Genomic DNA, 18,680 nt, shown 5'->3' with positions numbered 1-18,680 from the left:
TAGATCATCTGTTCCTACTCTGCCCTGACCAATGAGAAACAAGACAGATGGGTCCTTCTAGCTGTGTGGCTGCTGTTTTTTTTCAAATTTCAAATCCAGTCTGCTTGGCACCCAAACCCTGTTCCCATCACCTATGTATACTGTAGAACAAGATAAAAATTACCAAGTTGTTGTAACTTTCTAAACTAAACTATAAAACACACAGGACTGAATGTATTGCTAGAACTTCCAAAATGCCTGCCTTTCTCCCAAGAGCTTGCCTACACCCCAGGAGAATTCTGTGATGGTTTTTCAGTTTGGTCCCCGTGTTTCACAGGAAAGAAAACCAAGAGAGGGGACTGGTCACTCATCAAGTCAGGGAGGGCGCCAGGACTCAACCGAGTGTCTCCTGACTTCTTTCTGCTACACCGCAGCAGCGCACTCATCTTTTTGTTGTCTTGGCTGGATGTAAGTCATGAAACTTGAGAATTTTGTCTGCTTTGGATTTTCTAAAAACAAACACCATAGGCCAGAGAATGCAGTGTGCTCGTCTTTTCTGTGGCATATCTGTTTTTAATGCAAACATAAGACTTCACAGGGATTTTGTGCAGATGAAAAACTTTAAACTTGCATATAGATATTTATAAAACAAGACAAAACCTTTGTTAAACATTTTCTGTTTATCCTTTTGGAATTTCATCCTAGTTAACAAACCCACACCAAACCAAGCTCACTGATGGATTATTTTAACGATCCAGATTGATTGTATGTAAAATGAGAGTCAAGAAAGCATTTCTCCCTTTTTAACTAAATACATCAAATTCTTCAGGGCTATCTTCACTTTTGAACACAGACTTTATTAGATTTCCTGTTCACTGCCTACCTTTTTTTCTAAAACACCATTTGCTTTGTACTCTGTCTCCCTTTTCCCTCAGTGGTAAGTTTAATGGGATGTTTCTTCTCAGATTAATAATAAATACCAAGTTCTGCTATGTTTTTGAGGAGTAGTATTAGGAGTAGTATTTTACTATATTTTAACAAGAAAGTCCTTTATGACTTTGAATAGAAACTCTATTTGGGGATTATTCAGGGCTTGGAGGCCTTGATTTGTTTTGTAATTCAGGAGTTTGGCATTGAATTATGTTTATGTAATGTTTAGTTCAGTTTGAGATTCATCACAGAATTCTCCTGGGGTGTAGGCAAGTTCTTGGGAGAAAGGCAGGCATTTTGGAAGTTCTAGCAATACATTCAGTCCTGTGTGTTTTATAGTTTAGTTTAGAAAGTTACAACAACTTGGTAATTTTTATCTTGTTCTACAGGATATTTAGGTGATGCGAACAGGGCCTGGGTGTCAAGCAGACTTGACTTGAAATTCTGCCTTTGCTGTTTCTATCTTAGGAAAGCCACCTCATTTCTTGGAGCCTCGTTTTCTGATTCAGTAGATTCACTATAGGAATTAAATGTAGTGATGCTTGCAATGAATTTGGCACAGGACTCAGAACACAGTAGGTGCTTGCTCAAAATTTGTTGAAAGGATAAATGCAATTAGTTGACACCATACTAGCTAGAAAGATGGAGATAAATGATACCCAAATTCTTGGTGAGATTTCCCTGCCCTGGAGACAAGAGTTATAGACAATTAAAACAGTGAAAAGTGTCTCTTCTTAGGCTACATATTTACACTACAACTGATAATTCAACTTTAAGCTTGAAACAATTGCAAAAGCAGGTTGACCAGAGAGCTTTCTTCATCTTTCCCAGCCACTTCTAAGTTTCTCCTACAGTTTCCTGGAAGCCAAAGCCGGAAAAATATTCCAAAGTCACATTAAAATGCCATGTGAAATATTTGCTGTCTTAGATGATCCACACCACCATTCACCTTCATTAATGTGACTAGTCAAGAGTTACCACTTCTTGCCCACCCTATGTTGGGTCTCCTCCTCAAACCTCATCTATATTGCTTGCTGCTGCCACATAAATCTTCCTAAAGCATCTCTTTCATCAAGTCTCAGTCTGTGTCAGAAGCCTGCAGAGGTTCCTTTGCCATGGGACAAAAGCAAACACAAAACGGACAAAGGGACAAAGTAGCCTAACATGCTGCTATCTGTGGACATCCAGGGGGAGCAGGGCTCTGTGCTGGGTGCTTCACTGTGCTATCTCTATGGAAAACGTTTCTTTATCCTACTTTGCTGATAGTGCATCTGAGCCTGGGACAGGATAAGTAGTTTGCCTAAGTCCCCTCCTACAGTTGGTATATAGCGGAACCAGAGCCACCAGGCTTAAAAGCCTGGATTGTTATTAGATACTGGCTCTCCTTCTCCAAACCATTTCTTCCACTTTTTTTGTAATGGCATGGAGTGTTGGATAATCTCCTATGGATTAGATATGGATGTGAGACATCTTCCTTCAACTCAGGGGTAAGGCTAGGAGAGCATGGAGGCCAGAGTTGTTTGCTCTGTGTGAGCCAGCGCTTCTCAGAAGCCAGGTGGTACATGAATCGAGTGAGGTGCAATCTGCTGCTGTCCCTTTCTGAAATTCACTCCTCTCACGTCAGAGTTTGTGGACTGCTCAGCCTACCTTTTCAAAGAAGCCAGTCAAGCCCCACAGCCTGGCTACCACCTGTTTCTGTTGTGTCTGGCAATGATTAATGCTCTCTGAAGACTCCTTGAAGGCAGAGTGGCCTGGCAGGAAAGTAGGGAGAGAGTGGCCTTCTACTTGAAGCTTCCAGCTGGATCATTTGGCTGCCATTGTCTGTAGCTTGTATTCAGCATTAATTCTGGCTCAGCCACATCCCAGGCTGGTGGCCTCAGTTGGGAGGCAGGGAGAGCTACATCCAATCTGGCTCTGTACCTTCCCTGCCCAATGACACTAGGGAGGAAATTTTTTTTTCTTTCAGATTTGTTTCTTCTTTTTTTGAAAAATAATAATATAATATCTGCTTTCAGGGTCATTGTGAGTTTTAGCAATATAGGTAAAAAGCCATATAGTGGGATCTTCTATGTAGTAGACATTCTACAAGCAATAGCCTATTTTTCACTGAAGTAGTTTTATGTAATATGAAATTCAGCATTTTAAAGTATGTGCAGTTCATTGTTTCTTAGTATAATCATAATGTTCTGCACTCGTCACCACTATTTAATTCCAGAATGTTTTCACTATCCCAAAAGAAATCCCTCTTAACCACTGAGCAGTTGCTGTTTACTTTTGCACCTTCTCCTATTACCTGGCAACCACTAGTCTATCTCTGTCTCTATGGATTTGCCTACTTTGGATGTTTCGTATAAATGGAATAATAAAATAAATGACTTTTGTGTCTGACTTCTTTTATTTAGTGTAATATTTTCAAGATTCATCAATGTTGTAGCATGAATTAGTGTGTCATATCTTTTTATGACTAAGTAATATTCTCTTGTATGGATATACCACACTTTATCAATTCATAAGTTGTTTGACCTTTGGGTTGTGTCCACTTTTTGGTTATGATGGCTAATGCTGCTATGAATAATCATGTACGAGATTCTGTGTGGACACATTTTTATTTCTCTTGAGTATAGACATAGGAGTAGAATTGCTGGGTCATATGGTAGTTCAGTGTTTAACTTTCGGGGCAACTGCCAAACTATTTTCCACAGTGGCTGGCCCAGTTTACATTCCCACCAGAGGTTTATGAGGCTTCCAGTTTCTCTACATCATCCCTATTTTTCCAGTTATAGCCATCATAGCCAGATCACCTCCTCCGCTTATTCCAATTATAGCTATCCTTGAGTGTAAAATGATATCTAATTGTAGTTTTGATTCACATTTCCCTAATAACTGATGATCTTGAGCATTTTTCCATGTGCTTATTGGTGTAGCCTCTTTATTCCTTTATTAAGCACTTTTTGTTTGTTCTATTTTGTGATTAGTCTTCCAGTGTGGGCCCACCTGCTGTTTCTCTCATTCCAGTGGGAAAGGGAGACCCCTAAGCAGGTTAGCAGCATAGTAATATAACAGACTATAAAGCATGTGTAGAATGGAGTGGGACCTATAAGAAGGAAGGAAGGGGGGGTGACAGCTTTTGGAGCTGGGGCCTCCTGTCCTCATCTGTCATTAGGTGGAGAGTGGAGCTACCTGTCACCATCGCCCAGGCAGACACTGGGGCAGCTCTCTGCTTGCCACAGAAAGCAGGCCTGTCTCTGCCAGCAGGCAGTGCCCTTGAGCTTTGTCATCTGCTGTTTTCAAGCCACACTCAACTGAGATAAATGGTATATCCTCCTTCCTACAGAAGGAGAAAAATGGCATATAAGAAGAAAACAGCTTGCCTGACTTCTCACACCTACGGGGTGGCAGAACTGGACTTAGACTCCAGATTGTTTGACTTGTAGTTCTTTCCAAACTTGTAGACTGAACCTTAGCTCTTCTTTACTTGGCATTCCAGTCCATTCCTTTTCTAGCCCCGAGCACTTAGCCATCCTTCCTCACCTGTGCCTCTTGCCTATAACTAAACCATCTCTTATCGTTCAGTGTAAATATTTTCCCAACTTTATTCTTAGGGTTTCTGTTCTTTCCCCATCTTGTGCAGTCTGCATTTTTTCTGTCCCTGAATGGTTATCCTTTTACGTTCACCAGCTCTTCAAGAGCCCTTCATTCTACACAAGTTCTTCACCTACAAAATTGATCATCACAGCACTTTGGCAATGTGAGTTGGAGTTACTAAAGTCACAGATGAGGAAATAGGCTTAAAGAAGTAAACTTACCAAAGATTACCAAACAAGTAAGGATTCTGGCTCTAATGCCACCCTCCCTCAAGAGCCTTCCACGGTTATGCTGAAGTAATCTCTCTTGCTCCTGAAATCCTACAGCAGATGCTCCTCCATATTCAACTCACATTGGAGCTCTTGGGTTATCTTTTATCTCCATCTGGGTGCTCACTCATCTGAGTCTTCAGAGCCTAGCCTCAATTTTGCAGAGTGTAAATTTTCAGTAAAGGCTAAGCTGACCCATAGAAAGAAAAGTTCTGGACCTGGGTTCCATGGTCTGGGTACATTCCTATTATGACCTTAACCTCTGACCTTGCATAAGGTCCTGAGCTCTTCTGGTTATGGGCACCCTCCATTCAGCTCATCCTTTATCCCTGGGCCTGATGGCTGTGGGCACAGACTTTACCACTTGGAACCCCATTTTCTTCATTTACATTTTGAAACAGTTGAATGACATGATCTGATGATCATCCTCCATTCAAATATTACCTGGCTTTGTGAATCTGAATGACTGATTCTTTGCACCAACCCCACACCAACATGATCCTGAGCTACACAGTTTCAGCCAGGGTGGCAAAGCACAGTTTATCATTCCCAATTTGGCGGCTGTATCTCTGCCCTTGAACCTGTTGAATTGAAGAATATCTCAGGAACTTTGTCCCCTATATACTATTGCAAGTCCTAACACCCATTTTCATCTGGCCTAGGTTTGTGTATTTGTGTGTCTCTGTCTCTCCTCACCCAATCTCTTTCTCTCTCTCTTTTCTTCACATGCACACACATACTCCATCCCAGCATAATTTCATCTGAATCACTTTCTCCAGGTTTTACATTTTAGCACCATTTTTTCCTTATAAAGAATCAACAGTGATTTGAAGGAAGGAAGCTGTTGCTCCTTTAGAAATATCCAGGTGCCCACTGTTACTCAGGCCATAAACCATTGGATGTATTTTATAGGCACAAAGAAAACATGAACAGGTCATTCTTGTGAACAGAACCCAAGGATTACTCCTACTCGGTGGGAAAGGCCATTTTCATCAGTAGGGTTTTTTTAATCAAGACCACTCTGTTTTCCCTGAGTATTTCATTCATACCTCCATAACACTGCTTAAGTCATTTCTTTGCTTTTTAAACTAAGTCTTTTCTACCTTATGCTTAAATGGATAAAATTATTCAGGCAAATAGATAATAGCAAGTATAATGTCCCATTCACAGAGTTCCATTATCCCAGGCACAGTTTGGTGAGTTGTGTGACTTCTAGCTCTCTTCCCCACAACTCCTGTTACAGATGAGAGTCCTGAGCTCACTAAGACTGAGACCCTGCTTCTCTACCCATCATGCAAGAGCAGAGTGGAGGGTCGCCTTTGATCAGCTAAGACTCTATTCATAAGGCCATTTCCGAAGACTTAGCATTTGAGTACATTCTGGAGTAGTTACTCATTTATAAGCATCCTTCTCAACTTACTAAAAAGTTATGAGGAGAAAAGCCTAGTCCTGAGAGGTACAAGGGCATATTTAACAAACATACATACACACACATGCACACACACATGCATGTGTACACATATGTAAAACACACACACACACCCTTGGAGATTGGATTTAATCAGCTCCTGGCCATGTGCCACATTGTACATTGGGCAACATACTAGAGACTACATTTAAAATATGCCAGTGGGAACCTTTAGAGAATGTAAGAAACAATAATTCCCAGACTCTCAATTTCAGCTATTTTACTGCAAGGAGCCAGTTCCAGAGTGGGTTCAAATTTCTACCTCTGGAGGCCTCCTGTTTGAACGTTTACTTTGACATCTCCCATGAAAGAGAGATCTGGGAAGTACAGTTTGAAATTCTGAGCAAAAACAAAACTCGTAGATTCTCTGAGGTTGCACTAAAACAATGAGAAAGTGAGGAGAATTATAACCCTTTGCATTTTCAGAGCATTTTAGTTTGTAGCACACATCAGTGTGCTGTGAGCACCTAGGAGCACTGGCCAGGATGCCAGAGGCCTGATACCCATTCCTGGCTTCTCCTCAGACTCATGCCTTGTGCAAGCCACTCCCATCCTTTGGGTCTGAGTTTTCTCATTTGTGAAATGGGAGTCAGACCAGTTGGTCATCGAGGCTCCTCAAACTCTGTCACCATCTGACTTAATACCATTAAAAAGACAATAAAAGTTCCTCATTACTCTTCACATATCTACCTTTCTTCAGCCTGCGTCTTGTGCCAGTGAGTGTGGCATTCCGTGTTTTTCCCGCTTAGACCTTGGGTCCAAAAAAGCTTTTATCCCTCTTACACTTACTGGTATCCAAGTTGGCAGAAATCCATCAAGTTTTCCTGGGAAGATGCCCCACTTAGAATGATTTTAGTTATTAAGGGATTCATATACCAGTTAAGTTCAGACCAGATGGCAGTCAAGGGTCATTCCAGTCCCCAAATTCCAAGATGAACTTAGAGAAACCCTAAGGACATCCATTGGGTGCTCTTTCAATGCATTGTATGGCAGTGCTTTTAGTGAGCACCCTGGATCCTAGGGGTGCATCAGCATTGCTGATTTCAGGATCACTGTGTGCAGGACAGAACAGGCCTCGGGTTTGCTTTTCCTTTTTAACTGGTCTGGCCTTAATCATTTTCTAGAATTTGAGGTTTGGGGCTTTTTGAGCATAATCATAATCAACTTTGTTCTCTTGATATGCATTTTAGAAGACAAATCTGACCTTGAAAACAGTGTGATGCAGAAGAAAATAAAAATCCCCAAACTTTCTCTCAATCACATAGAAGAAGATGGGGAGGTTAAGGATTATGGGGAAGAAGATTTACAGCTTAGACACATCAAGGTAACAAAATCTTTGCTTATCTTGGAAGTATGTGGGACATTTTCATATTTCTCACAGCTAAAGAATTTCGGTCTGGCCTCCTTCCCCATATAAATGCCCTCTGATGCCACAGCCATAATTTTTTTTAGGGTGGCTAGGGACAGCTAGTGTTCATTTGACTTCCTGGCCCACTTTCCAGGGAGCCCTGATTTATTCTGTACCACCCAGCATAGTCCTGTTTGCACAATCTGTCCAGTGTCATCAGCATTGGGGGTTCGGAACAGTGTGTTTCTCCCTGGCCCATGGCTCTGGAGAGGTCACTGCTGAATTCCAGGAACATTAAACAGCTATTTGTCTTGGGCATCAGTTTAGAGCCAGGCAGTATTAGATGGCCAAGACAGCTTAGGGTGGACTCCTGGGAAAAGATGTCAGCAAGTTTCAGAAAGAGCATTTGTGGGGCCCTGAGTTAGATGGAAACTTTCACATGAGGTTGCATTTCCTTGCTGTGTATCCCAGTTGGTTTCTCCCAACCTTTACTTTGAAAGTCTAATAGGGACCTTATTTAGCAAGCTAGCTGTTTTTTTTTTGTTGTTGTTGTTGTTGTTTTTTTTTTGTTTTTGTTTTCTGCGCAGTGAGTATCCCAGAGAAAAGGAGAGGGTAGAGAAAGGAGGATGACTTATTCATTTACTATGATATTACTTGGGACACAAGGCCAAGGATGCTCCCAAGGCATAGTCCAAAAAGATGCAGTTGGGTTCAATTCATGACATTCATAGCACCCCTGCTATGGAACTGGCCCCATGCTGGCCCCTGGAGTTAGTCAATGTGGTCTCTGTGCCAAGGACTTCACAGTATGCTATTGCAGATAGATATCTAAAGTGGTCATCACAATTTTAGCTGCTAAGTTCATCTATACCAGCAGCACTTTTTCCTAGCAAATAAAAGGATTTAAAATTTTATCATGTTACTCAATTCCAGAGTTACAGTTTTGTTTTCCTTTAATTTTCCAAAACTCCATGAAAGGTTAAGGCAGGCCTGACCTGACATTGTTATGTTGTCCAGAATCCTGTGTCTTCAGTTGTTTAAACCTCCCACGGTGCCCTCAGTCAGGAGAGCTCCTAACCCTCCAACCCCGGGTAAAGAATTCGATTGGTCCTGTAACTCTTGCCACCCCTCAATGGAAGCTTTGTTAACTGGAACTGGAATTTCCTCAGGCAGCTAACCCCCCCACTCCTGACTAGTCATGGATAATTCTCTTCTAAATGAACTTTCCTCTCTGTAGCCACTGTCTCGATGAGGGAGAGGCTGACAGATGTGGGGGAAGGAGCCTCATGCTGGAAATTCTTGCCAAATTCTGATAGTCTTATATAACACACCATGTGACCCTAAGTATGGTCATTCCCCACTCTGGGCCTCAGTTTACTCACCTATAAAACGAAGAAAACTGAAGGCAAAAGGTACCTTCTATTGGTAGCAGTCTTTACAGATTTCAACTGAGTAAACAGGTTCCTGCCAGCTGCCAGTTCTGAGTGAGTAAGGCAGTGGAGAAACAGAAAATAAGACCTTAGATTAGAGTAGATTTGAGGGGTTTTGTTTGTTTGTTTTTCTAACATCCTTCCCAACTAAAACATTCTTGAAAAAGTTACATGATGGAATGGCCTTTCTTTTTTATACTTTTTTTGTCAAAGAGATTTGAGTGTGACTTCCCTGGGTTGGCTTGACCTGGCCCAATTTCTCCCTAACTCTATGCAAATATACATATATATATATATATATATATATATATATATATATATATATATATGACACCCCTCATGAGAAGTGACTGTCTAGGCTCTGTGGGTTAGGGCTGGGCGTTTGGAAGGGTGATCAGGGTGTATGCATCCAAGAGGCAGAGTGCTGGAATGAAAACATGGCTGGCCTGGGACGCAGTCTTGGTTCTGCCACCAGCTGACTGGCCTTGGGCAAGCCCCTTCCACACTCTGGATGGACGTCTGTAAAATGAAGGGCTTTGACTGAGTGTTTACACAGGTTTCTCCAAGTACTGATGTTCTGTGGTTCTGTGATTCTAGGATTGTCTGGGGAAATATTGAGCTGCAGTCCAAGAAAGTCCCAGCTGCCCTTGCCTGAACTGATTCTCGTTGTCCTACACAGAGACCAGAGGGGCGGAAGCCGAGCGAAGTGGCGCACAAGAGCATCGAGGCGGTGGTGGCCCGGCTCGAGAAGCAGAACGGGCTGAGCCTGGGCCACAGCACTTGTCCAGAAGAGGTCTTCGTGGAGGCCTCGCCGGGCACGGAGGACATGGACAGTCTGGAGGATGCCGTCGTGCCCCGGGCTCTGTACGAGGAGCTGCTGCGCAACTACCAGCAGCAGCAGGAGGAGATGCGCCACCTCCAGCAGGAGCTGGAGCGGACTCGGAGGCAGCTGGTGCAGCAGGCCAAGAAGCTCAAGGAGTATGGGGCGCTTGTGTCCGAAATGAAGGAGCTCCGTGACCTCAACCGGAGGCTCCAGGACGTGTTGCTCCTGCGGCTTGGCAGCGGTGAGTGCCCCAGCAGGCCACCTACCACTGTACGTTGGCGGGAGGGCACTTAGTGCAGCTCTTCTTCCAGGAGGGCAAGGGCAAGGCGAGAACAGGGCAGGGAAGGGAGAGGCAAGGGAAGGACTGGTGCTCCACTCGGCTCAGCAGTTACCCAAAGGAAGAGTCACTTTCTTCTTTCCATGGATCTGATAGGAGCTCACAGATGCAGCACTGGGCAGATTGTGACAGCAAGGGCAACACAATATTTGTTACTGCCCGTGTGTGCATTCATTCAGCAAAAGGCAGCACCCGGGGTGGCAGAGTCCCTCTCCAAAGAGATCTCAGGACAGGAAAGAGAACTGGAGCTGATCCTAACACATGGATTACTGTGAGTCAGAAATGTATTAGTGCAGTAGGAGGGATGCTGCTCACACGATCTGAGAGCTCAGAGTGTGGAGAGGTTATTATGTCGGAGGGCATGAGGGAGACGTCTGGAAGGGGCTGGGTCTTGAATAGGGCCTCAGAGGTTGGCATATTCAGGGGATATGAGGGGGCCAAGGGCAGCACTCATAAATACAGGAAGCCACCTAGAGCGTACTAAGAAGGAACCTGCAAATGTGCTTTGAGGGCAGATGATAAAAGGCATTGAAAACTCTCCTGGCCGGGTGGTCTGGACTTGTTTGGGTGGGAATGGGAAGCATTAAAAAGCTGTTAAGCAGGAAGGCTCATGCCTTGGAAAGATTACTGTAAAGACGTACGACACTCCTTTGGTTTGCTCACAGAAGGACTTAATAGCCTCTTATATTGCATTCCATTGTAACTAACCCGGCTTGTAGGTTTTCTCATCTAAAGTGACTTAGAAGCAGGAATGAGGCAAAATCTAAAAGGCAGAGTCTTTGACAGCAGAGAGAAATGACTGGTTACCAGAGAGGAGGATCCAGAATTGTAAAAGGCAGAAACCAGTCACAGACAGTATGGAAGAGACCACTAGAGTACACATCCATAGCCACCAAGGCCCCCAAGGATAAGAATTAACCCCCAGCGAGAACACTTTGCTTGAAAAAGGGAGTAATGTAGTCTAGAAATACAGGTTCTGTCCCCAAGGTTTAAACCCAATGCTATCCTTAAGGTTTTCATTATTTGATAATATATTTATATGTAAAGTTCCATTTCTCTTTGTTTAGAAAAATGTATTTGTACCTGTCTTATAGGTACTTTTTGCTTCTTAAAGTAGATGTCCCCAAGGTCTCAGTAGATGAAGGAGTCAGCCAAGAGGGCTTTTCATGACCTTGTCACTGAGTCCCACTGGAGGGGACTTCCCAGGGTCATTCAGCAGGTGCAGGCGACACTCCGTCTCAGACCACCTCGCCCACCTCACACCACGGGCTGGTGGCTCTTCCCTTCCCACCTCTGCTGTCACCTCGGCCATGGTCTTAATAGACCATAGAGGTGCACAGTGACACTAGAGGCCACATGTGTTTTGCAGCTTCAGAAGTTATTAAAGTTCTTTATTCTAGTAAAATTTCAAAGAGAAGCCATAAATGCAAAAATCTGTGAAAGCTGTGTTCATCTGGAAGTGGGGGTGGAAGATGGGGAGAGCACTGAGATTCTCAGAGAAAAATGTTTCCTGATCTCAAAGTGAATGATTTTTACACTCACTGTGCTGTGTATGCTATGCCTTTTGTAAACTTCGGGCAGTGTGTGGGGGTGGGGATGGGCACTGACAGCAAAACCTCTCTACACTGTTATTGCACTTCCCCAGGAAACTACCTGTTTTGCATGGTTATGACCTGAGTTTAAACTCCAGAAACCACTCGTGACTTCAGGCAAGAAGACGCTCTGCACCTTGTATCAACATATGCCTCTGTGCATCCTGAAACACTTAGACAAACTTGGCCTGACCATAGTGTTGGTATCTTGACCTTCCCAGGCTCTCCCATCCCACAGGCCTTCAGTGCCACCATACGGGCCTAGCGAGTGTGTCGAGCTCTTCCCTCCTCTGAGACACTATTGGCATCACAGTGGGATGGACTCAAACCTCAAGTGTGCATGGGCTCCCCCATGCGCAGAGCCCTGTGCTTCCAGGGTATCCTGGAAACTCCTTGCATTGTCCCTGACCTATGAAAGTGTAGTCTACCGATTACCACATGGTAGTGCACCGAATCCTGAGACATATCTGCAAGGGTCTTAATAATAACAGGCTCTCTGCCCATAAGAGAACCTTGAATATGTTTATGGAGCACATAGTCTCTAGAACCAGGCAGGCCTGGATTCAAATCCCAGCTTCCCTACTTCCCAACTCTGTGGCTTTGGAAACATTCTTTCCTTTCTTTCTTCCTTCTCTTTTCTCGCTTTTTTCTACAAATACTTACTGGTTCCCTGCTTTGTGCCCGGCATTTGCCTAGTGGTGAGTAGGAGTTCACTCTGAAACACAGGTCTTACCCTCTGCCCTTAAGGAGTTCAGAGTTTGATGCCGGAAACACCGAAAGAATCAGTGAGAGCACCGTGCATAATCACCACCATAGGGACAAAGGCATCATGGGCTGGGGGACAGCAGGAGAGGGGCCCCCATCAGATTCTGGGGCATTCTTCAGGAAGAATGGCTTCCTGAAGGAAAAGCAGTAGAAGCTGAAGCCTGAAGGATAAGTTCCTGTTATGCAGGCAGAAGCCAGTGGCTGGGCAGAGTGAGGACCCATCCAAGCAGAGAGCACCTCTCTGTGCCTCACTGTTCTCATCTGTAAAATGGGATTTACATGTCCCTTTTATGGCCTGGGGCACGCAGCGTAGTCCCTGGTGTTTTCTTCATACCTAATTACTGTTAGCATCTTTTCTGCCTCATTTAGTGGTGGAACTAAGATAAGGTCTGGTTTGACTTTTCATTCTGGCTCCCCCAACTACTAATTGGCTCTGGAAGCTTGGGCAGGTTAACAAACTTCTCCGCCCCTCAGGCTCTTCTTCTGTTATAGAAGATAAAAGGGTTATATATGTTTTTCATTCAGTTAGTCAGCTAACACTGACCAAATACTTTCTGAGCCTGAGAACTTGTGGAGATACAAAGAACACAAAGCCCTCCGGGAGGCAGGCGCAGGCAGAGAGTAGGGATGGAGGTACATGGAAACAAGGAGTTAAGATTCATACTAGCCAGTTGTGGAGGAGGGGCTCGCATTTCATGGTGGAGCGCTCTCTCTCGGTGAGTCTGGGAGGTTAGCCCTGCTGAAACAGCTCCTGATCTGTAAACACCACCAAGAAACAAGGCAGAGAACAGCCGGTAGGCGAGTTGAGTTGAGACCCTGGTCCTACTCTCAGAGGCCCGCGTGCCCTGTCAGGACACATTCTGGCCGGGGCTTGATGCGGAGCTGGCCTTTGCCCTCCTCTGTCCCTGGGTTGACAGGGCTGCTCTTGGAGGCCTGCCCTTGAGTATTTTTTCCTACCCACCTCATCCAGGGGCTGAGCTCAAGGACCTTTGTCCAGCTTGGGTACTGCGTCACTCACCCCCTAACAGGCAACTTCAGAAAACAGAGAGGCTGTCAGGTCAGGAGGTACTCAGTTTTAGAAGGAACTCTTCCCACCTGGAAGAATTATTGCTGACTCCCCCAGGCAGTGGGGTTCTGGAGGCGTTGGGAGGGAGGAAGGGGGCAGGAGCCCGGCCTCTTGAGGCTCACCAGGACCTCAGGTGGGGAGCAAGTTGCCAAGCAGCCAGGAGTTGTAAGGGTCCCCTCGTAGAGGTTGGAGGTAGCCAGGTGGAATGAGCGCTGTTTCAGGGGTTCACTGGATGCCTCTCCTCTTCATCTGTGTATATACTTCTTTCATTCATTCTTCAAATGTTAAGATGTACTTAACAGGAAAGTAGAGTAGCACGTGGAGCCATGGGGCTGTGAAAGGTCTTAGAGGGGTATAGGCTGTTGCCCTCACTTTGCTAATAAGGAAGCAAGTGCTGAAAGTATCACTGACCTGCCCCAGGGTTTCCCTGGTTTAGTGTGCTTGTCTCTGCACCCTCACCCCTTCAGCCTTCATGAGCCCTTTGACTTCACGGTTACCAACATGGGAACAATTTTTAGTCCCCTAAAAGAAACTTTTATCTCTTTGTAAAACCAAATTTTCCTTTTCTATGACCTTAGTATGGGAAGCTGTCCTCTCTGATGGCACAGGACCTCACCTCTGACCCCCAAGGGTCCTCTCTCACAGTGCCTCTGTGACAGTGTCAGAGAGAAATGAGGAAGCATATGTAGAATTGAGCCCCGCCATACCTTAACTATTCAGTAAAGGCCACTTTCTGTCCTGCTCTTTTCTGTCTACCCTCTTCCCCCAAAGAAGCAAATGTCAGCCATGCCGAAAGCATGAAGTCACCATACTTACCATGTACAGACTTATCATTTATTTCTTTTTTTTAGTAAACATTTATGGAGGTGTATATACTCTGTGCCAAGACTGGGTAGGTGCTGAAAATGGAGAAATAAATTAGAGCTCTTTAAAAATAATCACAAGTTAGTGGATTAATGCTCTTGAAGCTGAGGTGGCAGCCTCCCTCCGAGGATTCCAGAGGGTGGGGGAAACAGGAGAATGGAGGCCCACGGGAAGGCGAGCTCCTGTGGAGTACACTCTAGGGTCTCTCTGTTTCTCCTCAGCTATATCCCTTGATCTTAGCCGACAAAGACCAAGGCCTAGGGATCCTCCTCAGGTTTTGACACCATAAGTACCGCTGAGTATAAATCATTTTGGTGTGAGGTGGATAAGGAAGCCTAGGCCTTACTTTAACAGTTAAAGGAAAGCTCTAACAGGCTCTGCAATGAGTATGAAGAGGAGTAGATGTAATCCTTGCTTTCAGGAAACACACAGGTCTAACGGGGGCACAAACGTGCGCACACAGTGACACCAGGCAGAATAAAATCAGCGCTGTAATTGCAGGAGGGAGACAGATGATGATTTTAGATTTTGTGTGTACGTTAACAAGGAATGTAGGAAGAAATGATGAATTCTGACCAGAAGAGGCATAGATAATAGGAATAATAACAGTAATTTACATGCGCACCGCACTTTCCAGGTTTCAAAGCACCTTGACATTTTTATCTCATTGGACTGTTCCAATAGCCTTATTGCAAGGCTAGGTTAGGATTATTATCTCCATTTGAGAAAAGAGAATGTGAAAAGAAGAGATAATGCCTCTGTTGGCTAGATCATAAGCCGGTTGAAATTTTTGAAGGAGAAAGCCATTGTGGCCTGCATATCTGTCTTGGCTTTTTAGAGCTGATTGCTGCCACCTCTGTAACCCTCTGAGTCGGTGCCCTGTGTTCTGTCCAAGGTCTGTTAAAATACCAGCTTTGATCTTTAAAATCCTTTGTGGTCAGAGCTGGCTTCTTAAGCCCAGGTCTCTGATGGTGCCTTAGAAAAGGCAGCTAATGTCAGCCAAATGCTCCCTGCTGGTCCTCCTGTCCTGGACACAGCCTGGTCTTTGGCAACAGATATTACTAGGGTGTGAATCTCAGCTCTCCTAATTCATCACCTGTGTAACTTCAAGCAAATGGTTTAACCCTTTTTAGTCTGTTTTTTCCTCTATAAAATGGATTTCGTAAAGCCCTCCACATCTAGGTAGGAGAGCCCGCTGAGAGATGAAGAGCTTGCATGGGCTAGGAGGTCAGAAATACTGTTGTTGTTTTTTTAACTCCAACTCTTTATGTTCTAAATTTGTTACCCTAGGCAATTTACTTAAGCCCATCTATAATAGTGTTCTCATCTATAATAGTCAATGATAGTACCAACCATTATGGTTGTTTTTTGTTTTGTTTTGCTTTTGTTTGGGTACTAGGAATTGAACTGAGGGGTATTCTGCCTCTGAGCTACACCCCAAGCCCTTTTTAAAATTTGAAATAGAGTCTTAAGTTGCTGAGGCTGGCCTCAAACCTGCAGCCTCCCCAGTAGAGGGATTATAGCTGTACACCACCATGGCCAATTGCATTGAGGTGTTTAAGAAGATTAAATGAACAAATGCAGTAAAGATGTCTACCCAGAGGCCAGCACATAGTAGGTGCTCAGTAGGTTCTACAGTAGAGGCACTTGAGATATGCATGAGATAATATGTGTTCAGTGATTGGCACATCACAGGCATCATGGACCTAGAGCAGAACTGTGACTGTCTGGCACATCACAATCCTTGGTTAAACTCTAATGACTCCCGGGGATTTCCTACTTCCCCTTATAAGTCCTTAGAAATAAGATTTGAATCATCCATTTTACAGCTACACCTGGTTTGTAGTTTGTAGAATTCCCTGCCCTCCCTCCCCCAATTTTCATCTTTACACTTCCTGCTTTCGGTCACCCCTTTTGGTCTCATCATTTCTTTCCAGACATCGCCAGTTATAGCTCATTTTCCTCTTTGACAAGGTTTCCTCCTGGGGCCTGTTTATCCCGGAGCCCTTTCCCATCTCTTTAAGACTTGGATAATTCTCACCAGTGAACAGGAACACGGGAGAAGCTGAGCCCGAGAGAAACTGAGGACCATGGGCGACTGTCACTTGGCCCAATGGGTTCCCATCTGTTCACGGTGGAGGCGAGGCCAGGGAGACCCGCAGTGTGCTGGCCCCTCAGAGGCAGAGGTGGGGCAGAAACAACTGCCCTCTGCCTACCGTGATGGCAGCAAGATGGGGCAGAGTTTTAAGAATTGCTGAGGCTTATCTGAAAGCATTGGTCATCTCCCATTTGAAAGGACTTTTTTGTACTATTGATCCAGTCAGACCTTCCCACAGTTCATTATTTTGCAAATCCACTTCAAAGTGGCCAAACAATGTAGGACACTCCTTCCCCTTCCTCCCTAAAGTCTACCCTCCTGGGGGCCATGGGGTGGGGCTGAGGGCCCTCTCCAGGCTGCCCCTTTGCTAACTGCTCAGAGCACTGGCACACCGAGACAGGGGTGCTGGGCTTTTCCTTATGGCCAGAACAGAGATGTTCTACATTACGTGCAGCTTTGCTGTTAGTGTCCCCTTGTGACAGCTTGTGTTCTGCTGGAATTTTTAGTCAGGAAATGGAGGTGGAAAAGGGTTCATTACAGGCAATAGCTCGCCTCTCTGGACAGCTGCCTTGGGCCAGACACTAAGGGCTTTCCATATATAAAACAACCTCAGCAGAAGATAGGATCATCAGAAGAGGAACAGGACTCAGAGAGATTAGAGAACTTGCATGAAGCCACACACCCAGGAACAGAACCAGGGTTTAGCTATCTCCCCTGTTCCATGTGTCAGGAAATCTGGTTAGTCATTTAGTCACTCGGCTCCTGTACCTCTGCAGGTCTATCCCCTCTTCTGCCTGCCCTCACCATTAGACCTCCTTCATGGGGAATCTGAATGTGTTCACATGAAGCAGTGAAAGGTTGACGTTCAGCCCATGCAGATGGATGGAATCAGTCCAGCCGCCGTAGCCGGGCCTAGAGGCTGATCACCTGCACTCTTGCTCCTTCAGAGGTGCTCTGAGATTGGGAGGTAATCCTTAGAGCCCCATAGTCTGTCCTCCTGTGCAAGATAGGAAGCCTTCTGTTGCTTCCCTGCCAAGAGAGCGCCACCTCCTGCAACAGTCCTCCAGAGATTGGACTCTCAAGGCTTCCAGTGCAGCCCAGCCCACTCTTGCACAGCTCTGACCACAGGAAATGTTTTTGTGCAGGAAACATTTGTTGGACACTCCCTCTGTTTTAGGCTCAACTGTGAGAGTCAGGGTCTTATCAACAGATGATTGGAATGCAGTGGGCTGTCGGTGTCAGTGTTGGGAGAGAACGTAGAAGAAGGTTGCTACCACGGCTGGGGCACACATGCTCTAGGTGGCTGTAGAAGGCCACAAATTAAGGAACTGAGTTGGATTTTTCCAAATAAAGGGGAAGTGAAAAGTATCTCAGTCAATAGGACAGTCTGAACACGGACTTGGAGTTGGAAAAGAGGTGGGCCCATTCAGGGAACCGAAAGCCCTTTCTGGCTGAACAGTACAGAATGGCAGGAGGGAGAGGAGAAGCTGCACAGGTGGGCAGGAGCCAGCAGAAACTTTGCAGGTGGCTCTCTAGGGCTCTTCCCCATTGGAGTAACCTGGGTACAGTCCCTCAGCCCCTGAGTTGCTGTTTTCCTCCAAGTTGGGCATACCAGTTAACAACCGGTTAGCAAAGATCCAGTATGGCCCCTACTTTGGAAGAGTTCCCGGCCTGAAGGAAGCACCTACCAAGGCCAGGGTCCTGGGTTGATTGGAGGAGACATCAGCCACATGATCAAACTGAATCCCCTGAACTCTTGCCCTAAGGTGCTCACTACTGCCCATAGCAACCCTTTAGGAGCCCAAGGGTGTCCCTATGCCACCCATCACAATGTCTCAGCCCCGCATCCCAGCCAGTTCCAGTCTGGGGCCAAATACCATTCCCCATGCATTAAGTGCACATGCAGGACCTTGGAGCTTCTTTGGCAGGGGAAACCCATGCTATCCTGCACACACCCTGCTGTGCAAAGGCATGAACAAACCCCAGCCGAAGAGCCAGCCCAGTCTTCCCTGGCCACCAGCTGGCAGAGGACAGGCTTGGAGCTCCTCGAGGTGAGATGAATCCTGGTGACAGCAGCTCCACACCCCCTTACAGCTGTGGAGTTCCTCGTAGACCCTTGGAGAAGG

General features: G+C 45.3%; 2 protein-coding genes across 2 annotated transcripts in view; both read left to right on the top strand.

Moving 5' to 3' along the window:
* The window catches only part of AGBL4 (AGBL carboxypeptidase 4), a gene marked incomplete at both ends in the record, with an annotated part of 1,136,473 nt that overhangs the window by 914,503 nt on the left and 203,290 nt on the right, over window positions 1-18,680 (top strand).
* Window positions 1-18,680, top strand: part of BEND5 (BEN domain containing 5) — a gene marked incomplete at both ends in the record, with an annotated part of 47,544 nt that overhangs the window by 7,851 nt on the left and 21,013 nt on the right. The window contains 2 exons of the mRNA XM_080693483.1: window positions 7,422-7,555; window positions 9,689-10,073. Of these exons, the coding sequence (XP_080549609.1) occupies window positions 7,422-7,555; window positions 9,689-10,073 (519 nt within the window). The remainder of the gene's footprint in view (window positions 1-7,421; window positions 7,556-9,688; window positions 10,074-18,680) is intronic.

The sequence above is a fragment of the Muscardinus avellanarius genome, assembly GCF_963383645.1.
Source record: "Muscardinus avellanarius genome assembly, chromosome: 3".
Lineage (NCBI taxonomy): Eukaryota > Metazoa > Chordata > Mammalia > Rodentia > Gliridae > Muscardinus > Muscardinus avellanarius.
Note: the sequence above shows the minus strand (reverse complement) of the source record. Positions and strands in the feature narration are given on the sequence as shown.